This window comes from Echiichthys vipera (assembly GCF_963691815.1).
Source record: "Echiichthys vipera genome assembly, chromosome: 15".
NCBI lineage: Eukaryota > Metazoa > Chordata > Actinopteri > Perciformes > Trachinidae > Echiichthys > Echiichthys vipera.
This window is the reverse complement of record NC_139840.1, coordinates 27,813,507-27,841,348: the sequence shown is the minus strand read 5'-3', so window position 1 is coordinate 27,841,348 and position 27,842 is coordinate 27,813,507. Positions and strand designations below refer to the sequence as shown.

General features: G+C 41.7%; 2 protein-coding genes across 6 annotated transcripts in view; one reads left to right on the top strand and one right to left on the bottom strand.

Annotated features, from left to right (window-relative positions):
* The window catches only part of depdc5 (DEP domain containing 5, GATOR1 subcomplex subunit), a 46,545-nt gene extending 37,848 nt beyond the window's left edge, over positions 1-8,697 (top strand). For all 5 annotated transcript variants that reach the window (XM_083929182.1, XM_083929181.1, XM_083929184.1 and 2 more), the window contains 5 exons: positions 27-196; positions 3,078-3,249; positions 3,527-3,587; positions 7,007-7,089; positions 7,174-8,697. In XM_083929182.1, the coding sequence (XP_083785308.1) occupies positions 27-196; positions 3,078-3,249; positions 3,527-3,587; positions 7,007-7,089; positions 7,174-7,472 (785 nt within the window). In that variant the 3' untranslated portion in view covers positions 7,473-8,697. The remainder of the gene's footprint in view (positions 1-26; positions 197-3,077; positions 3,250-3,526; positions 3,588-7,006; positions 7,090-7,173) is intronic.
* A 332-nt stretch (positions 8,698-9,029) lies between these two features.
* LOC310957534 (major facilitator superfamily domain-containing protein 12-like) lies at positions 9,030-25,916 on the bottom strand. Its single transcript, XM_083928136.1, has 11 exons — positions 25,201-25,916; positions 24,349-24,468; positions 20,703-20,913; positions 20,279-20,408; positions 18,262-18,462; positions 17,932-18,024; positions 17,371-17,463; positions 14,757-14,927; positions 14,406-14,500; positions 12,225-12,355; positions 9,030-11,944 (listed from the first exon to the last, which is right to left on the bottom strand). The coding sequence occupies exons 1-11, from the start codon at positions 25,346-25,348 to the stop codon at positions 11,901-11,903; spliced, it is 1,437 nt and encodes a 478-aa protein (XP_083784262.1). The 5' UTR covers positions 25,349-25,916; the 3' UTR covers positions 9,030-11,900.
* Between the last annotated feature and the right edge of the window lie 1,926 nt (positions 25,917-27,842).

The following is a 27,842-nucleotide window of genomic DNA, read 5'->3' as shown; positions in this document are numbered from 1 at the left end:
TCCACCTCCCTCTGTCTGTCTGCCAGCTGCTACAGTCCCAGAGCAGAAGACGGTAACTCTGGATGTGGACGTTAACAACCGCAGCGACCGAACCGAATGGTGCAGCTGTTTTTACCACGGAAACTTTTCTCTCAACGCTGCCTTTGAGATCAAGCTGCACTGGATGGCTGTAACTGCTGCAGTGCTCTTTGAGATGGTAACTAGGCTTTCTGCTTAATTTTGGTCATACCCAAAGACTGTTTAAAATGTGGACATAGTTTCTGGTTTCTGAAAATGAAGCTCCCAGTGGCTCTGGCCGTCGCCATCATGGGTCAAAAAGATTTCACCTCCCCTATAGTTGTCGCGAATAGTGAAATTATCGATAGGGACAAAGAGTATTTTTTGTAACAGGCTGTAAACATGTTTATTTATGCTGTAAAGTCGGCCATTTTAACATGGGGAGTCTATGGGGATTTGCTCTGTTTTGGAGCCAGCCTCAAGTGGTCACAAGATGAACTACACACGGTGTCCAAAGGGTCTGAAAAAGTATTACAAATCTTTTTAAAGTTTATAAATTAATTGAGGAACAATTAAGGCCTTTAAAAAGTAAAAAGCCTTAAACACCATTTTAAGGTATTGTGTTTTGTAGCATTAATAGGTATATTTGTCCAAAGAGGTTAAAGCTAATGTTGGCATGAAATGAATCACTACATGGGCGTGTTGTGCTATTCTGTGTAGGTTTTTTTCATGAAATCCTGCCAGATTGGACACCATCTGAAAAGACAACAGACACGGACCCACTGACTGACTGTTGCATGATAACGCCTAGGTGTTAAGCTCAAGCCCCCACCACAGCGACTTCCTGGTTGATCCAATCATGAAGCTCCAGAAACTGCAGTTCTCTGAGTGTCCGCTAGGGGTTTCTCATTGACCCCCATGTTAAACAGGCCGTCTTCACAGCATCATTAAACCTGTTTACGGCCTCGGACAAAAAAACATTCTAGTCTGTATGTTTAGGTCATATCGCCATGACAACACTGAGGGGGGTGAATGTTTTTGTACCAGGCTAGTTTTTATTTTATTGGAGGTTCAAGTTTATGAATAATAAAGGGCGTTGCCTCTTGAGTGACAGCTAGCCTCTGGCCCTCACTTCCTCGGAGGTAAACGTCAGCCAGATGGATGTATGTATGTGGTGCAGCACAGCAAAATCTGGCTGAAAATAATGAACAAACCTCAGCTGTCATTAAGCATAAGCAGTCACATATTAGGAACAGATCAAAACGGATTCTTAAAACTAATAAAAAAAATAAAAATTGTGGTTGGAGCAATTTATTGTACTCATGTGCGTCTGAAGGCACCATCCATGAATGATTACGCATTCATCAATCGCAAAAACTACCACTCGATAAATGTACAGGGGGTTTGTGATGCCAAGCTGTCGCTTTTAAACGTGGTGGCCAGGGGGGGACACACGATTCTTTTATATTTCAAAACAGCTTGGCTCCAGCCCCCCGCGACCCCAACAGGGACAAGCGGTTGAAGATGAATTAATGAATGAATGAATGTGTTGGCACGCGGCTGTAGGAATGCGCACTGCAAAGCCAAAGTCATCTCCTCGGTAAGGGGCTATCCTCGATAAATTGCATTAAATCAAACAAGGTATCAGATGGTGACAAAGGTTATCCCCTAACGGAATACCTAATAACCCCGCTGGCAAACCCTGCTACAGAGCAGGAGCGCAGGTTCAGCAGTGCGCACACACGCACACGGGTCACAGTGGAGCGCTGCTTCGGGTTGACTGCCTCTGTTTTTCTTTTCCATACAGCGTTTTTATGGGCCCCTTTTATTCCACTCTTAAGACTGCCAAAAAGCACATCTTTGTTTTGCTCCATCTCGGATGTCAGGATGCCAATCTCTGTGTCAGAAAAGTGTCTTTTCTTCCCAGCGTTTCTCCTCTGCATGTTTGACCTCAGTGGGCGAGGCCTCCAAACCAGGAATTTTTAAGGGCGTAACATGTTAATGACGATCCAATTCAGCCGCTGCATTTATCAAGGCCTGCTCATTCGTACGCAGAGATTGGTCATGTACAAATGTTTCATAAATCACACGTGGGTCCTTTCCTACAACCAATTCTGCATTCAGAGCTGCGCCCGTTTTCACGCAAGATTGATAAATAAGGGCCAATGTGTGCAGAGACAGATCCTTGCCCTGTTCAGCACTGAACTGGAGACCAACTCCAGCTGCAGTTTTAAACTGATTCCCCATTGAGAGTCTTCTCATAATCCTGTCCTCCCGTGCACTTGTTTTACGGGGACGACTGCCCTTTTTGAAATGAATCTGTGTCCTTGTAAAGTTTCAGTATTCTTGAAATCTTGACTGTGAATGCCCAACCTCTCTCTGATGGCTGAGAGGGTCATCCCTTTGGCCTTCATCTGGACAACCTGCTGTCTCAGGGTTTCAGTCACCTTAGAGCAGCTCGCCATCTTGCAAAGTAACCAGGAGAGCTGCAGATAAATAGGGTGATGTCAACTGTCACCAGGTGCAGATTAACATCAATAACTGGGAGGGATCTGAAAGTGTTCTCTAATTTAGATCCCTGCTTTTTTTATTAATAGCCTTGGTTATTTACAAAAACATGCTAGTACAGCAGTGGAATAGACACAGCTGATATTCTATCAAATTATGAACAGTAAAAAATAATGTTAATTCAGAATAAATCAAGTGTTCTCTAATTTTAATCTCCAGTCCAAATCGCCCAGCTCTAGCAGCAGTGATTATTACCTCAGCTTGCACAAGCAAAAAGTTACATCTTGGAGCAGAAAATAAGTTTTCAAAGGAGATAACTCTTTTGAGTGAAAGAGCAAAAAAAATACAATTACTTAATTAATTAGAATGTTATACGCTATTTCTGGGTGTAGATGTAACAGAGAAGCACAACTTATCCCAGAGTGTAAACATGACGGAGGAGTTTGACGTTTGGTGAACAGAATAAGGAGGACCACTGTGTGACCTTTGTCACCTTGTGGCATTAAAAGTATAAGGAAGAGATCGATCAACAGGGATGTCAGCTTTAACACTGAGCTGTTATTATCCGTCAGGTTCAAGGGTGGCACAGGAAAGCAGCCTCCTGTGGCTTCCTGTTGGTGCCGGTGCTGGAGGTTCCTTTTGCACTGACGTCTTATCTCTACGGAGATCCACTGAGAGCCCAACTCTTCATCCCTCTGAACATCCACTGTCTGCTGAAGAACGGCAGTGACAACCTGTTCGAAGGTATGAAGTCTGTCTGCCTGTCTGACGGACTGACTGACGGACTGCTGTGTGTGTGTGTGTGTGTGTGTGTGTGTGTGTGTGTGTGTGTGTGTGTGTGTGTGTGTGTGTGTGTGTGTGTGTGTGTGTGTGTGTGTGTGTGTGTGTGTGTGTGTGTGTGTGTGTGTGTGTGTGTGTGTGTGTGTGTGTGTGTGTGTGTGTGTGTGTGTGTGTGTGTGTGTGTGTGAGATGTGTACAGTCGCCCAGTCACAACATCTGTCCATTTAAATTTGTTAAACAGGGTTTGAACCAGAGACTTACTGGGACAGGATGCAGCTCTTTCAGGAGGCCATACTGTACAGGTTGTTGTTTTTTAATATTTGAATTTGTTATATTTGTGCCTCAATCCCAATCTGAATTATGGGACAGTTTCAGCACAGGAATTTATTTTAGCATGTTATTATATTTGGAGAGAAAATATCGCTCAAAAAATGATTAAACAGAGCAAACAAAAGTCTCTTTTCTTATGTTTAAATTAATTTGTGTGTTTGCTCCAAGCCTCACCCACAGCGACTTCCTGGTTGATCCAATCAGAAAGCTCAAAAAACGTCAGTTCTCTGAGTGTCCACTAGGGGCAGGTTTCATAACAGAGCAGTTTCTCATTGACCCCCATGTTAAAGAGGCCGTTTTCACAGCATCATTAAACCTGTTTAAGGCCTGGTACAAAAAAACATTCTAGTCTGTATGTTTAGGTCATATCTCCATGACAACACTGAGGGGGGTGAATTTCTTTTATACCAGGCTAGTTTTGATTTTATTGGAGGTTAAAGTGTATGAATAATCAGGGGCGTGGCCTCTTGAGTGACAGCTAGCCTCTGGCCCTCACTTCTACTCGGAGGTAAACGTCAGCCAGATGGACGTATCTCCCACCCCCCAGCATCACATACATGTCCTTTTTTGGTAAGAGGAAATGAGGCGGAGTCAAAGTCTGACAAGATGGAGACTCCCGTAGATGAGGACGATTGGATCAGGTTGAGGGAATGGACCTCTACGGAGACGCTACATCCATTTTTTATACAGTCTATGGTTAAACTACCTAGCTATGTGCTATCCTGCCATTAATGTATAGTAAATGTAAGTTAGTAAGCAAGTGTCTTGCTGCAGTAACCGGTTAGAGCTTGAAGTGATGATGAGGTCTTAAAGACCAGCATGTTTTTGTAAATAACCAAGGCACTTCAACAAAAACCTTTCTTTTGTGAAAAAACAGTGAGCAAAATTAGAGAACAGTAACCACTGTGAGCGTCAGTTAGCCTCTGGCCGTCACTTCACCTCAGAGACTAGTTGTCAGGATTAGCATCATTAGCATGCTAACTCCGTCATCTGGACCGTGACTGTGGTCATTCGTGTGGGGGTGTTTCCATAAGTAACAAGATGGTTTGCTCTTCGATCAACCGTACAAACAGATGGTTTAGGAACACACTGTGTTAGCGTTAGCTCTGTTATGCTACTTAAGTAGCCGCACTTCCACAATGATTTGCAATACAGCCTACGATTGATGGCACATGTGCCATCTGTGTATACATACACAGATGCTAATCTGGAGCAGTGGGAGGATTCGGTCCGTGAGGGACGATGTTTTACAGTCTATGAGCATGGTGATGAAAATCAGTTGAAATCAGAGATCAGAAATGTTGCCTGCACTTCACTCCCGGGGCCGGTGTGTTTTCCACTAGAGACACTGGAAATAAAAAAAGGACTCACTCCGCTACACAGTCAAGGCATTTTAATAAAATTATTGTTACTAATTCCATTTAATTTTACACAGGCCATGTGACTAGCTCGGCCTAGCTCGCTGGCTTGTAAAAAAACCCAACAACAACAACTCTCTAGCTTGTTGTGCAAACCTCAGTATATGTTGCTAACAATGTACTGTACAGCTTAAAGTTTCCAACGGAGTCCTAACTAAAAGTTAGCTCAAAATAAAGCAAATTCTGCTATCAAATCAAGATGTAATTGTGAATGTAGCTCTCGAATGCATATTGTAGTCCTTTTGGTCTACCTACCACTGATATTTAGAGCCAAAGCACGAAAGTGCCAGGGGCCGAAATGGCCCTGGGGGCTTAGGATGCATGAAGGCTTACAGTAATTGGCACACAGGTCAGAAGTGGCAAAAATTGCAAAGTTCTGCACGCCATTGTTGGGATATAGTTCCTTTGATTTTCATGAAATTTGGTGGGATCATTCCTGTCATCTTAAAGAGCACATGTACATTTTTTTTTTAAAAATTTCGCCAGACAGGAAGTCGTCCATATTGGATTTTGTGCATCAATTTTAATTTTACGAACACGTTTGAGGACTGTAGGATGCACATTTCACCCATGTTCAAACTAGTAATTATTACGATTTGATGCCACAGTTGGGCGTGGCACGTCGGCTCTATAGCACCCCCTAATTACTTTTAGCATTTTTGAGGTGCTAATCGTGCTCTTAAGCGCACAAAAAGTGGCACATGCATCATTAGTGTCTAAACGTAATACCTGATATGGGTCTTGGGGTTGTGTGTGTTGAATTGGCTCAAGGGCGCCCCCTAGAATATTTCAAAGTCACTGCCCCCACCTTTAAATTTGATGTAGACGAATGAAATTTGGTAGCCACATGTAAAGTATGGAGACTTTAAAAAAAAGCCTCTTGGAGCGCTACCCTAAGTCCAACAGGAAGTCGGCCATTTTGGATTTACTGTGGCATTTTTTCAAGTGAAGCCAGTCGGATGTCGGATGTGTTGTACTTTAACAAACTCCTCCTAGAGAATTAACCCGAGTGACTTAAAATCTGGTAGGTTGCATCTAAAGACCTTGATGATGCTAAATTGCGAAGCTTTTGAGGATTCATGGAATGTCCTTGATGTGGCGTGGCGGTAAATTTTGCCCAAAACAAGAAAAAGTAGGTTGTCGTAACTCGACTTTACATTTTCCACTCTGCCCCAAATTTCACCTGCTGGATAACAGTCCAGGCCTGAAGAAAGCTACATGCTGAAATTGAGTTATAGTCACAGCGTCACCTACTGACAACAGGAAGTCAGCTTTATGTGTCAAATATCATCACATTTTGAGGGTCTTGGAATTCTCAAAAACTCATTTAAACTGGCTTTGGACAAAAATTGCAAAGTTCTGCAGGAATTAGGCACGGGTGTGGCCAGCGGGTTGCATTAAATGTTTTTGCCTGACTGAAAATGGTTTGAGGCCTTTAGGATGCACAAAAACGCACATAACTGTGGACGCATGTTCAAACAAGTTATGTTTTTGATTTGATGTTATAATTTGACTTGGGTGTGAAACCAATAATTTGCGGTTCCCAGCAGCTGATGCAGAAAATAATGTCTCGGCTCATACATACAGTGTGTGATGGTTGCAGGAATGTATAATTCCAGAACTGTGCTGTTCTTTCCTTTGGAATATTATTCACAATGCCAGGTAGGAAAGCATGACAGGCCTAGCAACAGTATTGCCTTAGCTGTGTAGCTGGAATCATCAAGTTAGCCAACTAATTAAATTAACTTGTCTATAAACCTTAAAGAAACAATGCATTATCTATAAAATACTTATGATTTATGTCCATGCAAAAAAACAATTTCTCTTCTTAAAATTGTGTGACCAGAAATGAGGCACCAATAAAACATTTACATTTAGAATTACAGGGAGCTATACTGTAAAGTTCTGTGTCCTGACCAAATATTTCTTTACATTAAGAAATTTTTTTATAAATGTTGTTCTCTTTCTACCAGATTTGGCTTTGTGCACGACAAGATTTCTGCGTCTGCTTTTAATTTCCCCTCTGAGAACAAGCCCCAGTACATCCACGTAACAGGTTTGTCACATCAGAACATTAAAACACACCCAAACGTGTGTTTCCTGGAACCTGACAAGCTTCCATCTGCTTCTTTTCTGTCAGGCACCGTGTTCCTGCAGCTTCCATACTCCAAGAGGAAGTACTCGAGCGGGCAGCAGCGCAGGCGCAGAAACTCTACCACCTCCAACAGCCAGGGGCTGTTTGGCGGCGAGGAGCGGGTGGGTTACTACTGGGCTTACAACACCATGCTGACCAAGGCCTGGAGAACGGGCGTGCTGGGTGATGAGAGGCTCGCCGACCGCCTCCTCAGAGATTTCACAGACTTCTGTGCCAACAAAGACAACAGACTGCTCTACCTGTGGGACAGCTGCCAGGAGAAAATGAACGCCAGCGCCCCCTGACAGGAGAGACGACTGCAGGAAAACAACTTGAAAACTTTATTTATCAAATAAAGCGTTGGCCTCAGAGATACGCTCTGTCCTGTGTTCAGGTGTGCTGCTCCGACTGACCCCTGATGAGAATAATAAACCACTGATCCCTGTGGATGTTTACAGTATTAAATACTCAACCATTTAAATACCCAATTCATGCCTTAAGAGCAGATATGCTGCTAAAATAAAGAACTCAACTTGCCTATTAAGCACTAGACGATTTTAGACTCGCACTGTTTTTTTATGTCACATCCTGCTTTTTGTGTTGCATCCAATAAACAATCACTTCCTGTCATTTTCAGCCGGCAGAGTTATTTTGGGATGTGACACATCTGCAGCTGAACCATTTGGTTGGACAAAGCAGATCTGACTAGATTGTTGAAAGTGCCATGGCGAAACGACGTTCAGTCTAAACACTGACTTTAGACTGTTGGTTGTTGGCTGTCAGTTGGTGTGCGTTTTACCAACACACGCACACACAGGTTGAAGCTCTGAATTCACTCATAATCTGACAGTGCAGCAGCTTCCAGCAGGGCTGTATGGAGTTGTGTGTTGATTTGTGCTTTGAATGTAACGATCAGAAAATACTGTTTTATTCCTCTGATTCACTTTGTCCTTAATGAACGGAGGTTGCTCTCTTCATTCACTCTCCAGCTCGCACCATTATTATTGTTTCTCTCTCTCTCTGTGATGCTCTTTAGTTGCAGTAAGCGACACTTCCTACATTCTACCTTTCAGGACTTCTCGTCCATGTTTATTTAACTCGTGTCTCTAGGTACATTCTTGGCTTTTTTGAAGTTCTCGATCATTTTAGCTGTGCCAATGCATATGGCATACATGTAATAAGTTCAATTCAATTCAATTTCATTTTATTTTATTTATTTAATCATGACCAACGTTATCTCAGGAAATTATACAGAGTAGGTAAAGACCACACCCTTCAGTTAATAATAAACTGTTGGCCACAATACAGACACTCTGACCTTTAAGTACAAAAATGTCCGATTGAAAGTCATTAAAACCACAATTTTTAATTATGTATTTTATTATATCAGAGCCCTGGTTTCACAATTATAGTTTGAACTATTTACCATCAGAATGATCCACTTTCTGATGTTTGCCCTGTGCGACAATTACATGCTATTTAACTGGTTTCCACTCAGGTTACCGAGTGTTGTTGCTAATTATGGACTTATACCACTGTAAAAGAAAAAACATATATACCATATATATATATACCTTATATACATATACATGGTATATGTATATATGGTATATATATACACATCATATCTGATGTATATATATGATGTATATATACATCATATATATACATACCATATATATGGTATATACAGTATATATGATGTATATATATACCATATATATGGTATATGTATCTGATGTATATATATATATATATGATGTATATATATATATATGATGTGTATATATATACACCGTATATACAGATACTTAGGCAGTCAGAGCACCTTTTTTAAGTAGAGGTTAAATTCATTTCACCCCCTAAATTTGAGTTCCCTTTATTTCTCATATGACCACCTGGTTACGTGCTACACTTTTCTATAAAGCAGAGTGACTAACTTGAATTCAGAATTGAAGTCAAACACAGACTACTTCCACCTTATAAAACTTGTTTAATGAGCATCGCCACTGACACACAGAAGTCCCTGGGGCAACAAAGACATAGAAAGAAAGTTGTAAAAATGGAGCTGAGATGTTCCCACAGGTCTCAGAGAGCTTTGGCACATTACTGGTGGAACATGACAAAGTCCTTTTCTATTGTATTCCACAATTTTTCCCTCAGCTCCGAGTCAAACGTCACTGCCTGTTCTTATCATTTACCAGCATGGTTCCCTTATATTGGTATGAACACATATGAATACATGTATTACACAATTGATCCCTTTAAAGTCATTTTATATCAAATAGAATTCTGCTATTCAAGTTTCTTTTGATTGTAAAACAATTATACTACTCCATATTCCATTTGGTCTGTGATAATAAAGAGGTAACACAATGTACAAAGACAAATGATTGAAATAGAAATATGATTATATAATAATGGGTTGTTCCATGAGAGAAACAAATCAAAAATGGAGTGCTTTATCTAAATCATTAAAAGGTGTCATCCCAGTGTCTCGTATGCCCACTGTATTCCAGTACAGGTGTTAAAAGAACACCACTGAACACTGGAGCTCATCGCAGTGAAAACTCACTGGGATTTAAGCTGTGCCTGATGTCACATGACTCAACAAAAGGTCAACTTGCTGATTTTACAGGGTTTTTTTCTGCTGCAGTAACATTCGAGTGAAGTTATAACTTTTTAAGTGCCGCTCATGCGTTGCAGCAGGGCCTTGATTCTCTTCCCCATGACAATCTGGATTATAGAGTCACTTCCATGTGTCCAGCAACAGTCTGTGTGAACGTAGTGGCTAATCAATACAGGAAAAGATATTGTAATGACCCTTTAATGAAGCGTTCCTCTTGGAATGTAGCTGTTAGCAGCACTAGCTAACATTGCCCAGTGCTGACGGGACACCAGCTGTTAGGATGCTGCACTGATAGTGGTCCCTTCTTTAGGTTTTCTGAGCTCGATGATTTGTTTCCCTTCAGCATCCTTTTTTCCTTTCTATCTGATGGCAGTTCCCTTTTAAAGTGCTCCATTTCAGCCAAAGCCTACGGTCAGGTGAGGTGCCATGAACATGTCAGCGTGTTCCCACTCTTTCCAACCATGCCCTGTATCGTCTAGTACAGCAGACATGCAATGAAATAAAATTCAAGTAAAACAAGCGTGACCTGAACCCTGTTTGCTCATCATTTCCCAGAGTTCTCTATCATGTTTACAGGCTGGAGCTGATGTCACAGCCATGGAAAAGAGCCTCCACAGCAGCTCTGAGCACGTTGGGTCACAGCCCTGCAGGATATGAGCACTCTACTGCATATTGATCATCTGAGTTTGTCTCAGTCCTTTTTGACGCTTATGAATGTACCCAGAGCAGACAGAACTGTCAAATTAGAATTCTACTATTGAATATGCAAGAACAAAATGTGTAAAATACTGAATGTCTATCAACATACTGTAAGTCACATTTACATTAGCTGCTATCAGCTGCTTCATTCATATTTCATAATCACCAGTAGTTTTGCAACTAACTATTATCTTCATTATCAATATGTTGATTATTTTCTTGATAAATGGATTCATTTTTTGGGCTATAAAATGGTGATCAATGTTTCCCAAAGTCCAAGACGACGTCCTCAAACCTCTTTTACAGGAGAGAAAACAGATCATATTAACATTTAAGAAGCTGACTTCAGACTGAAAATGATTGATTTTCAATAGAGTAGGCGATTCATTATTAATTAATAGTTGACAACTAATTGATTAATCGACTAATGGTTGCAGCTCTAATGAGCAGTTACTGGGCCCATCTCTGATAAATAATCAGATTCTTGCAGGTGTACAGCATGGTCATTCAAATGTGGCCTTTGGCACCATCGTTGCTGATAAGCTCATGTCACTGCTCATGTGTGTTTGTTACTTAGAGTTCAACAGAGCCACAGTAATGTTTCTAGCAAGCCCCGTCCACAGCGACTTCCTGGTTGATCCAATCAGGAAGTGCCAAAAACTGCACTTCTCTGGGTGTCCACTAGGGGCAGGTTTCACAATAGAGCAGTTTCTCATTGACCCCCATGTTAAACAGGCTGTTTACACAGCATCATTAAACCTGTTTAAGGCCTGGGACAAAAGAACATTCTAGTCTAGATGTTTAGGTCATATCTCCATGACAACACTGAGGGGGGTGAATTTTTTTGTACCAGGCTAGTTTTTATTTTATTCGAGGTTAAAGTTTATGAATAATTAGGGGCGTGGTCTCTTGAGTGACAGCTAGCCTCTAGCCCTCACCTCTCCTCTGACGTAAACGTCAGCCAGGGGGACGTATGTCCCTCCCCCCAACGTCACATACATGACCTTTTTTGGTAAGAGGAAATCTCGACGGAGACACTACGTCCATTTTTATACAGTCTATGGTTTCTACAGCCATCTTAACAAACACAAACACAGTGCATTAAACTGTGGAAGATATTTGCCTTCAATAAGTGTTGATGACCCTTTAATAAAGTGCTACTACTACTACTGCCTGTTGAATTACTCATCCCATCACTGCGATGGAATTAACCTGTGTTGATTGTTTGGGGAAATGATGGGAAAACAAGATTGCGGTTGAGAATGGCTTGAACTGTCAGTTTAGCATAAAATGTCTCTTCCCAGTTCCTCTAGTGTCCCGGCTCACTCCTTTATGAGAAGTTCTAAGAGGCCAGAGTTTGCTTCTCTTCTTGTACGGCTGGAGGGGCAGAGTGTAGGGGTGGCTGTTAGTTGACACTGGCGGCATTATCAGAAATGACTGGCAGACCACCTACACACACACACACACACACACACACACACACACACACACACACACACACACACACACACACACACACACACACACACACACACACACACACACACACACACACACACACACACACACACACACACACACACACACACACACACACACACACACACACACACACACACACACACACACACAGTAAGTAAAGACATGAAGGAATAGCTATGAGTGAGGCAAACATCTCTGCAGATGTACTGTACATACTACACAATACATCAGTGGCTGTGTGACTCACGTGGTCTGATCCTGATTGGCCAGATGAGGATGGAGCATAGAGCCAAGGCTGCGACAGCTGCCACGCCTCCCGTCACTATGACCATGATGTAATGATAGAACCACACGCAGGCCGGACAGCACACCACTGTACTGAGAGAGGACAGAAGACAACAACACCTGAGAGCACGTCACAGTTTGAGGAAGAACTGAGCTCCTTTCAAAATCACTTGTTTTCAGTGTCGTCTGTGTCCTGATATGTGCCCATATGAAAAGCTTTTCTTACAGAGTTCTTTATTTAAACGATCGGGGAATAGACTGTTTTCAGTTCATTTTTGTTGATTCTTGAATCAAAAATCAATCAGTGATGCCCGGATTAGTTATGTCTGCAGGCACTGTGGATAATCCATCGATCGGGAGGGCGGCTTCATAAAAAATAACATTCTGATAAAGAGTGGATGGGTTGTGGGTGGGTGAAATAATCAGCTGATGCTTTCTCATCAGGTGTGTGTGTGAGTGTGTGTGTGTGTGTGTGTGTGTTTGTGTCCCCATTAAGAGAGACGGTGTGTGCATTTACACACCAGAAACACCATCTTTCATGGATGAGTTTAGAAACTTAATGTTTAGTTCTGCTGCCTCTGTCCGTCACTCTGTCAAGTTTATAACTACACATTTGAGTTGACCTCTGCTGTCGGAGATGAACGGTGAGTTTTCACATGAACAGATAAACCATGTCTGGCTTCCTTCCTGCTAGTCACAGACTGTATAAAAATGGATGTAGCATACCCATCAAGGTCCGTTCTCTAAACTTGATCCAATCGTCCTCGCCTACGGGAATCTCCATCTTGTCAGACTTTGACTCCGCCTCATTTCCTCTTACCAAAAAAGGGCAGGTATGTGGGGGGAGGGGCGTACGTCAGTCTGGCTGATGTTTACCTCTGAGGAGAAGTGAGGGCCAGAGGCTAGCTGTCACTCAAGAGGCCACGCCCCCAATTATTCATAAACTTTAACCTCCGATAAAATAAAAACTAGCCTGTTACAAAAAAATTCAGTCCCCTCAGTGTTGTCATGGAGATATGACCTAAACATACAGACTAGAATGTTTTTTTGGCCCAGGCCTTAAACAGGTTTAATTATGCTGTGAAAACGGCTTGTTTAACATGGGGGTCAATGAGAAACTGCTCTGTTGTGAAACCTGCTCCTACTGGACTCTCAGAGAACTGCAGTTTTTGGCACTTCCTGATTGGATCAACCAGGAAGTAGCTGTGGTGGGGGTTTGGTGCAGGCTTGAAGCAGGAAAAACTCATACATTACAACAGAGTGCTGCAGGGATGACCAATGGTATTTTTCCATTGGATTACTGTAGAAAATTAACTCTCTGGTGAAAAATGGTTTATGATTATTGAAGCTAAATGCAATCACCAGAAGTAAAAAGCTAAATTTGGCTGTGAACTACAGCCGCCAATAGCTTTCCACTGAATTCCCTTGTACGCTGTTATAACGTCTGTCTTCTCATTTAGCCACTTGCTAGTAACCGTCGTTTGACCGAAAGTTCTTAGTCATAATTATTGTCAATGAAACAGACATTAGGGTTGCAAAGGGGCGGACAATTTCCGGCAAATTTCCGGAAACTTCCCAGAAACTTTCCGTGGTAGGTTAAGCTGGGGAAATTTGGAAATATTCCAAATCGTCAGCGTGCCGTCAGCACCATAACACAAACACACAGGCCCCACAGCTTCTTTAACATCAGGCTACAAGTTAAAGCCACAGCGTTGGCACCTGACGAACCCGAAGCCTCCGTATTTGATGAGTCGAGAGAAGGCGTCGGTCTCTGCCATCTGTCAGCAGCTCCTGAGTGACAGCTGCTGGTTAAGCAGTCTTCCCCAGCTGACTGACAGACATTTACTAAACCAAAATAGTTTTTATGTCAGCTCCATGGGAAGAAATTAACAGTGTTTAACTGATTCATTGACTTTATTTCTCCCCCCAGCGCAGCGAGTGAAACAGGTGACAGAGACACACAGACTGAGCTGATCAGTCAGTGTAGATACGGTTCGTATGTTCAAATCACAAATAGGCCTATGGCTGGAGAAAACGCGAGTGTGGGTCCATAATAACATGGAAATGTGAGATGTGACGGCCGTCACAACACTTCTGTATTTAACAATAAACTGAGTTATTGTGTGTGTGTGTGTGTACTAACTGGCAAGGATGCAGGATCTGAATGATCATCACAGCCACTCCATTGGCCACCTTATCAGTGAAACTCATGGCTCCATACACAAAGGCTCCACTTTGCTGCAGAGAGATGAAGATGTTGGATGTAAAGACACATCACACACAAACACACACACACACACACACACACACACACACACACACACACACACACACACACACACACACACACACACACACACACACACACACACACACACACACACACACACACACACACACACACACACACACACACACACACACACACACACACACACACACACACACACACACACACACACACACACACACACACACACACACACACACTTACAGTCTGATCACTGATGAGCTCAGCGGTCATAGAGAGCGATATGACCAGGATGGTGGCTGACCCTGCCCCCAGAAGCACAGCGGCCCCGTACACCTGCTGACCCATCCTGTCCTCCAACAGCACCCAGTAGGAGAAGGCCATAATGAGCAGCAGGCCCACGAAGTAGGTGAGCTGGAACAATCAGAGGACACACACAGTGTATGAGTCAACACTTAGATCTGGCTTAAACACTTGCTCTTCGATCCTCTCGTATTGTTTCCTGTAGATTCTGATGAGGAAATGCTGAACTGATGAAGTGAAACAACAGAGAACCAGTCCATCAACTCTTTGGCTCTGCTCAGAGCTCTCAACTCAGGTATTAACCCGTGATCACAGAGGGAGTGAGTGTGTGAGTGTACAGGACTGCGTCACACTGAAAACGGTTTCTAATCTTTGAATCATGATGAACGGACAAGACCTGAGTTAGGACTGAGCTTTTAACAACTTCTCTTGTTTACCTCTTTTTACCCCTTTTATCCACTGACACGTCATTTCAAAATGTAGGTATTTCTTTGTAAGATTACACGTTCTTCACTAAATAATGAAAAACATCCTTAGGTATTTTTCATGAAGAGTTTAAAGTTCTACTCTGGAAGATTTCCATCTATTCAATTGCCTTTAAGTTCCTCTCTATCACAGAGTAAATTAAAACAATGGTGACTGATCAAATGACTCACTAATGACAGCATTTGTGTGTGTGTGTGTGTGTGTGTGTGTGTGTGTGTGTGTGTGTGTGTGTGTGTGTGTGTGTGTGTGTGTGTGTGTGTGTGTGTGTGTGTGTGTGTGTGTGTGTGTGTGTGTGTGTGTGTGTGTGTGTGTGTGCTCGTCACAGCTGGTTATGCTGCGTTCATCTATAATTGGAAATCGTGAACTTCCAACTTCTGACAAGTAAAGTGCAATGAAAGGGAACGTTCAAGTCTGAATTCTGAGTCAGGCTCAAGTGTCTCGCCTGCAGTTACATCTTTCTGCCAAAAAGGCCCTGGAAACAATTATCTCACTTCTAAGGGATTACGACTTTAACACTCAAAAACTCTGCTTCATCAGGACTGTGTGGGTGTGGTTTGATCAGATTTGACTGACAGCAGCAGACATGATTTGTCTGTCCAACACATAGCAAGAAGAGTCCGACCGATACCTTCAACTTTACTTTAATCAATTTTGAATACATACTTGTGCATACTTTGTGTTTATTATCCACACCAAGTTACTGTAGTAACCAGTTGGAGACTCCTTAAACAGAAAGACAGCAAATGCTTTTTGCTATGTGATTTTGCCCATAAAATGTTGTTGTTGTTTTAAAAAAATTGGGAATAAATGCAACCATGAGAGGTCCTTAAGCATACAGTCATGAATGTGCAGTAAAAAATCAGACTGAGGGGTCCAGGAGTAGGGCTGGGCGATATATAGAGTTTTTCAAATATATCGATATGTTTCCAAACACGATATAGGATAAGACAATATCAAAGTTGTGTTGTGTTTAAAATAACGTTGTACGTTTCTTATGTGGAGCCAGCAGTTCGCCTGTCTCTCCTAATTCTCCTCACCTTGCCCTGCCTATCTTCCCTTCTGAGCGAAACCAATACCAGCCCCTTCCCTACCGCTCACTCACACACAAGTCCTGAATGCAGCACCAATGAGAGCAGCTGAAGACCAGTTGGTTAGTAAATTAATTTCAAATAATGGCTTGATCATTTGGATTCAAAGTTTGAAATGAGCAGCAGAATACTGTATTCTGCAGAGATTGTCGCAAACAATTGCAATTAAAAAATGGAGCACAATGAATCTCTACCACCATTTACAACAGCGCCATAAAGTGCAATAAGGGGTTAAACTTGGTGCTGCAACCCAGAACCCTTTTTTATTATATACAGTATGTGTGTGTGTGTGTGTAACTAAGAAATGGCTTATAAATGTATAACTTGTTATATTATATATTAAATATATTATAAGTTATAAATATTTATAAGCAATTTTGTATTTGTTCTATTTAAGGAACATTTTTATTTTATGTATTGTTATCCAACAAGCCAGTAGTTTATTTTTGTGTCAATTTCATGTACATGTTGATATTGTGCAGATGGTTATTTAAAGTGTCTGTGTGACATTTAGCACATGTTGCTTTGACAAGAACTGACTTTGTTTTTGTTATTTCTTTATGGGAAAAAATATTGAGCTTTATATCGAGTATCGCCATTCAGTTAAAAAATATGCAGATCTGAGTTTTGGTCCATATCGCCCAGCCCTATCCAGGACTATGTGAGTTTAGCTGCAGACAGATAGAAACGCACACAGGCACACGACTGAACCGTGATCCCGTCGAGGCTTACACCTGGCGGACATATTCAATACATCCCAGTGGAGCAGACTTAGGAATCTTCTGCAACTACATTTGTACACCAAGCAGCCGAACATGGGTGCCCGACCAAATGATGACAAAGTGACCACCAAGTACCTTAACCATGACCGGATTATTATAGTGACTGACAGCCATTCTGAATTGGATGTCAGTGTATCCTGATAATCAGACACATTTTTAGGAACCCCCCCCCCGCCAAGGGGTTGAGGTTTAACTTACACTTTTTCCAATGAGTTTACTGACAGGTTTCATGATGAAGGAGGACAGGAAGCCACTCAGGTACATCACTAATGGGATTGTTGCAATGAACTTCTGTTGGAGGGAGAAAGAGAATAAAGAAAGACTGGTGCATGTAGCTATGACACAGGATAGCATTAGTGAGATGTATACACTGGAGATCAATATTAGAGAACAATCTCTGGAAAATCCTTGGTGACAAAGTAATGTTTAAGAAACCCACTCCAGTTACTGGACTGTGGAAGAGAGTGAGTCAGAATGGACCCAGATCAAAGCAGAGCAGTGTGAGAAACTAGTGATGTCCTGTGGGCGCAGATGTGCTGAAGTTTGTTGAAGTGCCTTGGTTATTTACAAAAACATGTTAGTACAGCAGTGGTATAGACACAGAGGATATTCTATCAGATTATTGGCATTACAAAATAACAGTATTTCAGAATAAATCAAGTGTTAATAACTTGTTCTCTAATTTTGATCTCCACTGTATATATACAGTATATATGTATATATATATGAAAAAGAATGATGCAGGTCATTTTGTGTTACCTTGGGCAGCCCCAGAGTGTTGATGAGATACATTGAGATGTAAGTCTGAGACAGATTGACTATTAACCTGGTAGACATGTAGAGTAAGGCCACCTACAGTGATACACAGTAACACAGACTGTCAGTCAGGCAGTGAAAGACTTATAACAACAGAAAACATGTGGCAACTGTCAAGCTGCTGAAATAACACCTGCTAATTGCAAAAAAGCTTTTTCTGTCTCAATCTGTCAGTGGAAACACAGAACATCAACTAGCTGAGGAGCTTCAGGGGGGGTGAGCTCAGGCTTTAGTGTGTTTGTTCTGATGAGTTTACTTGTAGAATCTTCCTACCTGGTAAAAAGAAGGCTGCTGCAGCCAACATTTCCACTGCAGAAGAGACAAAGTGGTCTGAGGGCGAGGAAGCAGCGGCCTGCGCTCCCCCTCCTCCTCTCCCCCAGCCTCCCCTCCAGCTCCAGGACTTTTCTCTGTGATTCCCAGGTGGAAGAAGAGAGAGAAGAGAGCGCCGATGCCCAGCACAATCAAGGCCAGATTCTGTAATCAATCAACAACATAGCACAAGTCAAGGTTTCTAACACGCTGGTTTCACTTCCCCCAAACTGTGTGAACACAGGCTGTTTGATATGAGCTTTTACCAAATACAGTGACAAAAAAATAAGAAAAACAAACATGACAACAAAAGCATCTTTGAGGGAGTTTGATGGAAGGTGCCATTATCTTGGATAAATAACTTCACAACCTGTGTCTCATAACCGAAAACCTGTGTCTGGGACAGGCGGAGCCCAAAAGTGTCAATGATATAGCAGCTCAATTTTAGCGTGGCTTTGGCTTCAGACACCTCCTCGTCCAGTCTGGGTGCCTTATCTAATAACGGTAAAAATGAATGTGTACTTTTTACTCAGCGTTGTCTTTTAATGTAAAGTGGTGCCGTCCTGCTTTGTCCAACTGAGACCATTAACAAGATCAGTCCATTCCATTCTCACATCTACAGAAGGCTCAGCTGTGCAGACTCACAAGCCTCTTTGAAATCTCTTCTGAACACTCATTTCCAACTTTGCATTTTCTTTACTGAGTTGTTGTGTTTTTCCTTAAAGTTGTAATCTGGAAGATTTCCATCTATTTAAATGTCTTTTGAGTTCCTCTCTATCACAGAGTGAGTTAAAACAATGGTGACTGATCATGTGACCCACTAATGAAAGACCTTGTTGCCTTTTTGCTGAGTATTTCAATATCCGTGTCTGTGGAGACATTCCCTCTCTAGATGTAAATAAGTCTCCATGTTAGTGACTCTGCTGACAGAGGTTGGTGATGATCTGGGCCAGCAGACCAACGGTTATGCTGCGTTCACTTGTCATCGGATATCTGGAACTTCCATCTTCTGAGCTAAGCATATAGTAAGGACAGAAGTGTAATGAGTGTGTGAGTGTGTGTGTGTGTGAGTGAGTGAGTGAGTGAGTGAGTGAGTGAGTGAGTGAGTGAGTGAGTGAGTGAGTGAGTGAGTGAGTGAGTGAGTGAGTGAGTGAGTGAGTGAGTGAGTGAGTGAGTGAGTGAGTGAGTGAGTGAGTGAGTGAGTGAGTGAGTGTGTGTGTGTGTGTGTGTGTGTGTGTGTGTGTGTGTGTGGATTTAAGAGGGTAATATATAGGGGACAGACTGGAAGTAGAGAGGTGAATGTGTTTCAATAAAGTTTACAAAAGAACAAAAAATGAAAAATAAATAGTCAACACACACAGTGACCATGAAAGTGACAAGATGGAGGCTCTGAAAGAACAGGCTCACCTGGAGTTACACCTTTGTTTTTGAAAGGTACTATATAAATAAAGTTAGAATCATCACCATTATTACTATCATTAATTTATATTATCATTATCATAATTATTATTATTATTATAATTAGTATTATTATTTAATGAACTAACAGAAATTCTTATTTCTTTTAAAAAGAATATTTAGTGTACACAAACAATCAACTGTATGTTGGTATGTTTCAGTGATTTTCTACTACTATTATATCAAAGTTTATAATGGTATCGTCGTGACCAACTAAAGTAAACGAAATTGCCTTGCATTTGCGATAGGAAGTGGTCTGAGCAGGCAAAAACACATGCACAATTTCATGTCATTATGAGAACCAAAGTGTTGCTGCATGATCTCAGCCTCAGCTGTGCCTCTTCTCCCACCTCAGAACAAGCTGCTTGTTTTAGAGCCAGGGAACTACAAAAGACGCACAAATTAGGGCCCTTAGTGTTCCGATCACAGGGCCCTGGTAATGTAGATTGGAAGTGTCTCGTGGTCATCTTCAGTAGCCCCACCCACTCTTGAACACTGTAAAGTGTCATGAACTCTTCCTCACCCTGAAGACGGGGATATCTTCTGGTCCAAGCACATCACTGAGCGGGTCGTCGTCCTCTCCCGCCTGGAAGTGGAACAGCAGGTAAGCCGCTGCATACACTGTGATGTTGGCTATCACTGTGAACGCATACCTACACACACACACACACACACACACACACACACACACACACACACACACACACACACACACACACACACACACACACACACACACACACACACACACACACACACACACACACACACACACACACACACACACACACACACACACACACACACACACACACACACACACACACACACACACACACACACACACACACACACACACACACACACACACACAGTGTATTGAGGATCTATAGATGTAGCATGTTGTGTATACTGCTGGTTGCACTATGGCTGTGAATAAAATGTACCTGTATGCAGTGAGTTCTACTTTAGCGTGCTCACAGGTGACCAGCTCTGGAATGAGGGAAAGGTGGGAGATCTGGGTGGCGGCCCAGCCGAACTGAAAGACGATTATGAACGGGATGAAGTAGGTCAAACTGGCCCACTGAGGGGTGAGGGAGTCACAGCCCAGACACTGGTTGAAGATGAAGGCAAAGGACAGCACCACGCTCAGTGTACCTGACACACACACACACACACACACACACACACACACACACACACACACACACACACACACACACACACACACACACACACACACACACACACACACACACACACACACACACACACACACACACACACACACACACACACACACACACACACACACACACACACACACACACACACACACACACACACATTGTTTCTCCTATCAGATGATCTCAATTATATCCAAACACTTGAAAGTGATTAATGAAAATTTTTTGCTCCTAAACAAATGTGGAACACACTACCTCTTCACCACATAAAGTGATACTTTACTGATTTTAAATCAGCTCTGTATCATGGCAAACTGTGCAGCGTGTGTAGATGAATGGTATACAATGATACAAAACAAATGTGCACACACTTCCAAAATGGCCATATCGCAGAGCTGGGTTTAGATCAGTAAATATCTTGAGCAGGTTCTCCAGCCGGATGTAGCAGCCCCAAAAGGCCACTGGGAAGACTTTTGCACCTCATGTCAGTCTGGCAGATCGAGTAGAATCAGTAGTCAAATTTTGAATGTTTACCACTCTCACGCCCCTCCCCCTCTACCATGGAGTTCCTCTGCTCCCTCCCATCGAGTTCTCGTCAGTGCGTGTGCACCAGATTCCTGTGAATGCGCCCGTGTCTTCTCTTATCGATAAATCATGGAGTACACGCTACTAGGGGTGGAACGGTTTATGAAAAAAATCCGTCCCGTTCGGTAGGCATGTCACGGTCCGCTGTCCTCTCTTGTATCTCACTGCTACGTCTCAGCGCGTCAAATCCCAGCATGCTGGGAGAATTGCTCCACATGCTACCTGTAGGCACACGGCCACAACGCCACGCACGCTACCGCTACGCACGTCCCCGCAACGCGCGCCTCGCTACGCTCTCAGTCCAGTTTTTGATGATTAAACTAATGTTTCATATGAACTTGTAAGCCTGGTAAAGTAACTAGTAACTGAAGTAATAGTAAAAAAGTAGAGTATTTCCACTGATTTGTAGAGGAGTAGAAGTATGAAGTAGCATGTAAATAAAATACTCAAGTAAAGGACAAGAGCCTCAAACTTTACTTTAGTCCAATAATTGAGTGAAAACCTCTGGTTCACAGGTTTGTTCATTTAAGGATTGTTTTTGAGAAGCTTGTTGCACTTTGAGGCCTATGACTAATATTTACATTGATAAAATAAAGACAATATATGTACTATATTGGATTATGTACAATATCCATTAATGTGATGCTCATATTTTTACGGCCCCTCATTTTGGATCATTTTCGTCAACCGGCCTCAATTCCAAATTAATTGAATAACCCTGATGTAGCCTTTATTCAGTCATTTCAGTGATTGCTGTTTGTGCGTATTTTAGTGAAAGAAAACCTATTTTCTTCATTTTTTCTAAGATTTGATAATGTAAAAGTGTTTATATTCTTACCTAGAAGGCAAACAATTGTTTACCTTTTTGCCAACGAAATATATAAATCCGTAAATGCAACAATGTGTCTCCTACTGTTTCAAAATCTCTATCTGATTAATAAAATAATCTAATTATTAGGCTACAGATCTGATACATCGTATTTTAAGAATCTAAAAGAAATAGAAAAAAAACAACCGAACCGCACAGAAAAACCGTGACCCCAAAACCGTGATATGAACCGAACACTGAATTTTGTGAACCGTTCCACCCCTACAGGCTAAATGGAGGTAGGCTGGCTAACTTACTCATAGATAGCAACTGCTAACGTCATTCAGCGTATGCTAGCTTGAGGCGTGTGCCTGTGATATTTTGAGGGGGCAGGGGGGATCTGTGGCGTGTGCACGAACTGTGAACTGTGCTGAGTGGACAGAATAATACGGGTGCCGTTGATTTTTGCTAAACAAACAACAGGCTCTAGGTGCACGTTTTTTTTTCTAAAACCGGATGATTTATGTTGTTCGATCAGAGCAGAGTGTCGGTTTCAGTGAATATGATCAAACAAATGTTGCCGACTGGGACTTTAATTAGGTAAATATTAAAGTTTTCCTTTTGTTACTTAACAAGTATGTGCAAGTATTGTTTGGACAGTCATTTGCTGATGAGGGAAAATTTCTCCGTGCTCTATATGTCTCATATATCACAACTAGTTTGGAGCCAAGCACGGTCCAGTATGCACCTTACACAAGTGTGATGTGGAAACTTGAAACCTCCAGGTCACATGGACTGAGATTGGACTTCACACTGAAGTAGGAGTCAACCTGTGTCCAGCAGCTCAACGAAAAAAAAAGATGTTTGCCATATTAACAGCAGACTGGTCTTTCCAATGAGGGAGAACATGTGCTTTTCAGTGTTTTTAACTACGTTATTTCACTTTTTAGTGTAAAAAACATTTTAGCCAATAGAATGTATGGCCTCAGTAGAATACAAGAACAAATTTGCAATAGCTCCAACAACATACATGCCACACACCCTTTTTACCCATTGGCATGAACAGTTTATTATCTCTCCTTTGGCTCATGGTCAATCTTTCCACAAAATCTTGCAAGTTTGCAAATCCATTTGGAAGTTATGTGCCTTTTTACAATAGGCAAATCAAATTGACTCAGCCTCTTTTAGCCAACTGTGTGATCGCAAACACACACACTTGACCTCCATGACGAATTTCAGTCGCCTAGGGTACCAAAGGGTGGGACTATTTTTGTGGACCGATCAACCAACAGAGCAAGCTACAGAGCTGCTGGTGGCAACTAAAAAATAGATTTCTGTATTTTACGACGATAGATGGTAGATCTAAAGTCTACTTTTATGCTCCTCTGTCTGTATTTTTTCAGCTCAGCAATGTTTGGCTGCTTTGCTACCCTTTTCACAAAGCACTGTTAGACCAGATAGACGTTATTGTGTCACCAGGATTCTTGAACCAAGTGGACAGATAAACTCATGGTCACATTGTATCCCCCTGTGACGGCTGTCATTACAGAGTCTTGTAAAACACGATCTGAACTGAACTGGATCAATAAAATTTATGCTTAGTGTTCCATATGGGAGCATAGTCCAAACAGGAGTTTTCATAAAAGTTATGCATCCTATATGGGAGCATGTACATAACAGCTGAGCTGACAGACAGAGGACTGGACATCAGGGCTGCTTTCTTCCATCTGCAGGATACTAGCACTATGTAGAACATTCAGCTCCTTTTAAAAGTAGCTGAATGTTCTACATAGTGCTAGTACACAAACACAAACAAAATCGTGGCAATATGACGAAATCAAAAGTGTGTTTTCTCCCTACAGAAAGTTGATGAAAAACAGCTCTATGTTTATTACAAATTCTGTGAGGATGATTTTTTACTGTTAACTGTTTAAGGGTAAATCATTTCTGAGTCTTGTGGGGCAGTAAAGAGAAGCCACAGTGTGGGTCTGTGTCTACGTTTATCTGACTTACCAACTAAATGCCATGTCTTCCTCTTGCCATAGTTGCCACAGCCAGGGGTTCGGTCAGACTCGTAGCCAATGAGAGGTGTGCAGATACCATCAGCTATCTGGCCGACCAGCAGCAACACACCTACACCGTGGGGAAACAGTTCCAATTCATGTGTAACAACAGACACAGGAGATGCATGACAACAGTAGAGAGTCCTTGTATAAATTCAGGATAAATATATAAAGAAACAAACATACTCCTGGGTTTAAAAGACTGAAATACATAAATAAATACTCTTATTTTAAAAAACAAAAAGCTATAGTTTAATCAACATCCCCATGTTGCAGTATATAAAAAGAATAGATCATTAAAAAAAGACCTCATCAGAGTCACAAATAGTTAATACAGGGTTCTTGTGTGTTCTTGTGCATACACTGTGCATATGTCAGTGTGTGGACCATGAATGGAGCGTGGACTGGTGGCTGGAGAGGTGCCGGTTCATCTCCTGGGTACTGCATGTATATAGGTCCTGTCTGTGCATGTGTGTGTATTTCGGACCTGTGTGTGTGTAAAATGAAAAAAAAATAGAGTGAAAATTGAATTTCCCCATCGCGGGACAAATAAAGAAATTCTTCTTCTTCTTCTTCTTCTATCACTTAGAACCTGTGTGTGACTGTAGAGAACCCATGTATTCATTCAACATAGATACAGATACAGAGGTAGACACAGGCAGACAGACAGACAGACAGACAGGCAGACAGACAGAGAGAGAGACAAACAATTCAAATCCTATTTTATTGTTCCAAATCATAACAAAAGTTATCTCAGGACAATTTACAGACAAACAGACAGAAAGACAGGCAGACAGGTTACCTGCATTTGTGTTATTGAAGCCCAGTACTGAGTGGTAGAACACCAGTAGATATGTGAACCACATAGAAGCACACAGGTCGTTGAGAAAGTGTCCCACAGCATAGCTGATCCTCCTGAGGCCCGACAGAGACCTCTCTGTGTCCGACATGATGGCTCCAGGGATTTGAACACTCCAGAGGGAATTGTCACCACGCGCCTTCAGCGGCTACATGGACAGGACTCAGTCTAATAAGACAGCTACAGCCAGAGGAACCCTCCCACGGCAGACTGACGGCAGTCCAACTCTCGGTTCCCTTTTCCACGGTACTTTTCTTTAAGTTACTCGCATATACCTATCCGCTCAGAAAGTTGTCCGACAGCTCTTCCTTCTCTCTGTGTGTCAATCCTCAGGTGACAGTGGAGCGCTGTGTCAGAGCCAGGAGGAGCATCCGAGGAGGAGTGAAAACCGAAACAACTGGGGCTTTCGTCGCCGCATTCCTCCCGACATCACATTACGAAACCTAACTAGCTAAAAACATGAAACGTTGCGTCTCAGCTTCCTGTCAGGTCTAACTCGACTAACGTTACGTTTAAAATGATAACTTCTCATTGATAGTAACCGCAAAATAGACCGACCCCCCTCGAGCTCTGATCTTCGTACATTTGGACGTTACAGACACGAAAGTGCTTCGCCATTAACGAGCCTTCAGTTTACCAACTACAAAAGTACCGCACATCTGGCGATACCAACACAAGCAGATGTAAACAACAGTGCCGCGCGGTATTGATGATGTAAGCATAAAAAGCCAGAGGAATGGACCAATAGGAAACCACTCTTGCTCCTCCCAGCCAATAGCGAAAGCCTCAAGGGTCAACATCCTCACGTGACGGCAGACAGACAAAGATCGTGTATGTGACAGGATGGGAGCGATATCCCCACGTCACTTTCGCCGTTGTACATTAAACTAAAGATGTAACATATCAAACGTTTCAAAGCTATAAATCAGTGTCAGTGTGGTCACTATAAGGGAATGTTAGAAGAGATAGTGCTGTACTAGTATTCCTCACACCAGTCATTACTCAATAATCCTCAAAATTCGGGTTTCAAATACAACTGAGCCCCAAATATACACAATGGCATGGTCACTGTATAGAAATATAGCATGTTTTCTGTATTTAAAAAATAAATACACAGTCTATATAAAATAACAACATGGTCAAGCATATATTTGTATACTCCCATGTGAATCAAATACCTGACAAAAACATACTGAGTATTTTCTAATTATTATTATTATAGCCTTGGAGAAATATTCAATAATGTTTGTGACGTCCTTAAATATAATAAAGCTCTGTGCAGTCATACCACAGACAAAGGAAATTATCATTATGTGTAACAAAAATACCATGCCGTCCCTACATTAGAGATACAACATGGGTAAATAAGAGAAAATCAAACAAGAAAGTATATATCAACTATACATGCATTATTCTAATCTGCTGCATTCAGTCACAACCAACACTAACCTACAGATATTTATCCACTGGGAACATTAAAAACATTGTGGATTATGCAGATATGTGAGGAGGAAGAGGTCAGACAGTCATCTGTTTTGGTATTGTAAGGAAATTGCATTCTTTTTGGATTAGTAGTTGAAAAGTGGACCTCTGTACACAACTCACGTTAATATGGTTGGCCTTTAACCATACTGTTTGTTGATTTAAGAGATGACTCAACAACATCATTATTATGGGAAAAGAATATATATATATATATATATATATATATATATATATATATATATATATATATATATATATATATATTTAATAATTAAATATTGAATGTTTCCAAATATTTTTCAAAGATCAGTTGATTCAGCCCTTCATCTTTCTCTGTGGGCAAATGCTAATATTATTGCACTTTTATTATTTATATATAATATATTTAAATTCCTTGTATGTCTTGTTGATGTGAAGAATTGACAATAAAGCTGACTGACTTTGACTAATGTATTAAAGATGGATGTAGTCCCTACGTCTAACTACATATTGCAAGCACTGGTGCTGTTTTTCCTCAGGCTTAATCAGCTGTGCAGCCTCTTTCTTTGGAATGATAAACGAGCTAGGGTGAGCCTTAAAAATAGCATTATGCCTTTTACCTATACGACACTTGACACAGTGGTACCACTCTCCATAGTGGGCACCCCCTTGGTTCAGTGCAGAAACACACTCTTCCCTCGGCTGCATCTCTCTGCCCCCAAGTGCTCAGTCCCATCCTGTGCTGCTACGCCTTAAAGTGTAATTCCAGCGTAAAATCACCCCATGGTCTAGACTGGAGAGTGGCTAACAGTCTGACGTGGCTAACACTGATTAGCTCGGGGCAGCACGGTGAAGGCATTAAAACGTCTTCTTTAACCACTAATACTGCTGAAAATAACCTCTGCAGTAGCATTAGAAGAGTCCCTACACAGAAAACAAAGCACCAATGGGCTCCTTCCTTTGGGATTGACTTTGGTAATCCACTTGAATGGATTTACTATGAGAGGAGCTGGTACAGGGGCCAGTAGGTAAGTCTTTAAAACACTCTTAATAAACTCTGGCTTCACTAACTACGCTGTTGCGGCTTCATCCGTTAATAGTTCATACACAAAACAAACTGT

What these genes read in the sequence shown, in the direction of transcription:
- LOC310957534 (XM_083928136.1), bottom strand. Translation starts at nt 25,348, where the DNA reads ATGTCGGACACAGAGAGGTCTCTGTCGGGCCTCAGGAGGATCAGCTAT. An exon ending in AGCAGCCTTCTTTTTACCAG is followed by an intron (nt 18,025 to 18,261) that starts GTAGGAAGATTC and finishes GTATCACTGTAG; the next exon opens with GTGGCCTTACTCTACATGTC. An exon ending in ACACTCTGGGGCTGCCCAAG is followed by an intron (nt 17,464 to 17,931) that starts GTAACACAAAAT and finishes TCCCTCCAACAG; the next exon opens with AAGTTCATTGCAACAATCCC.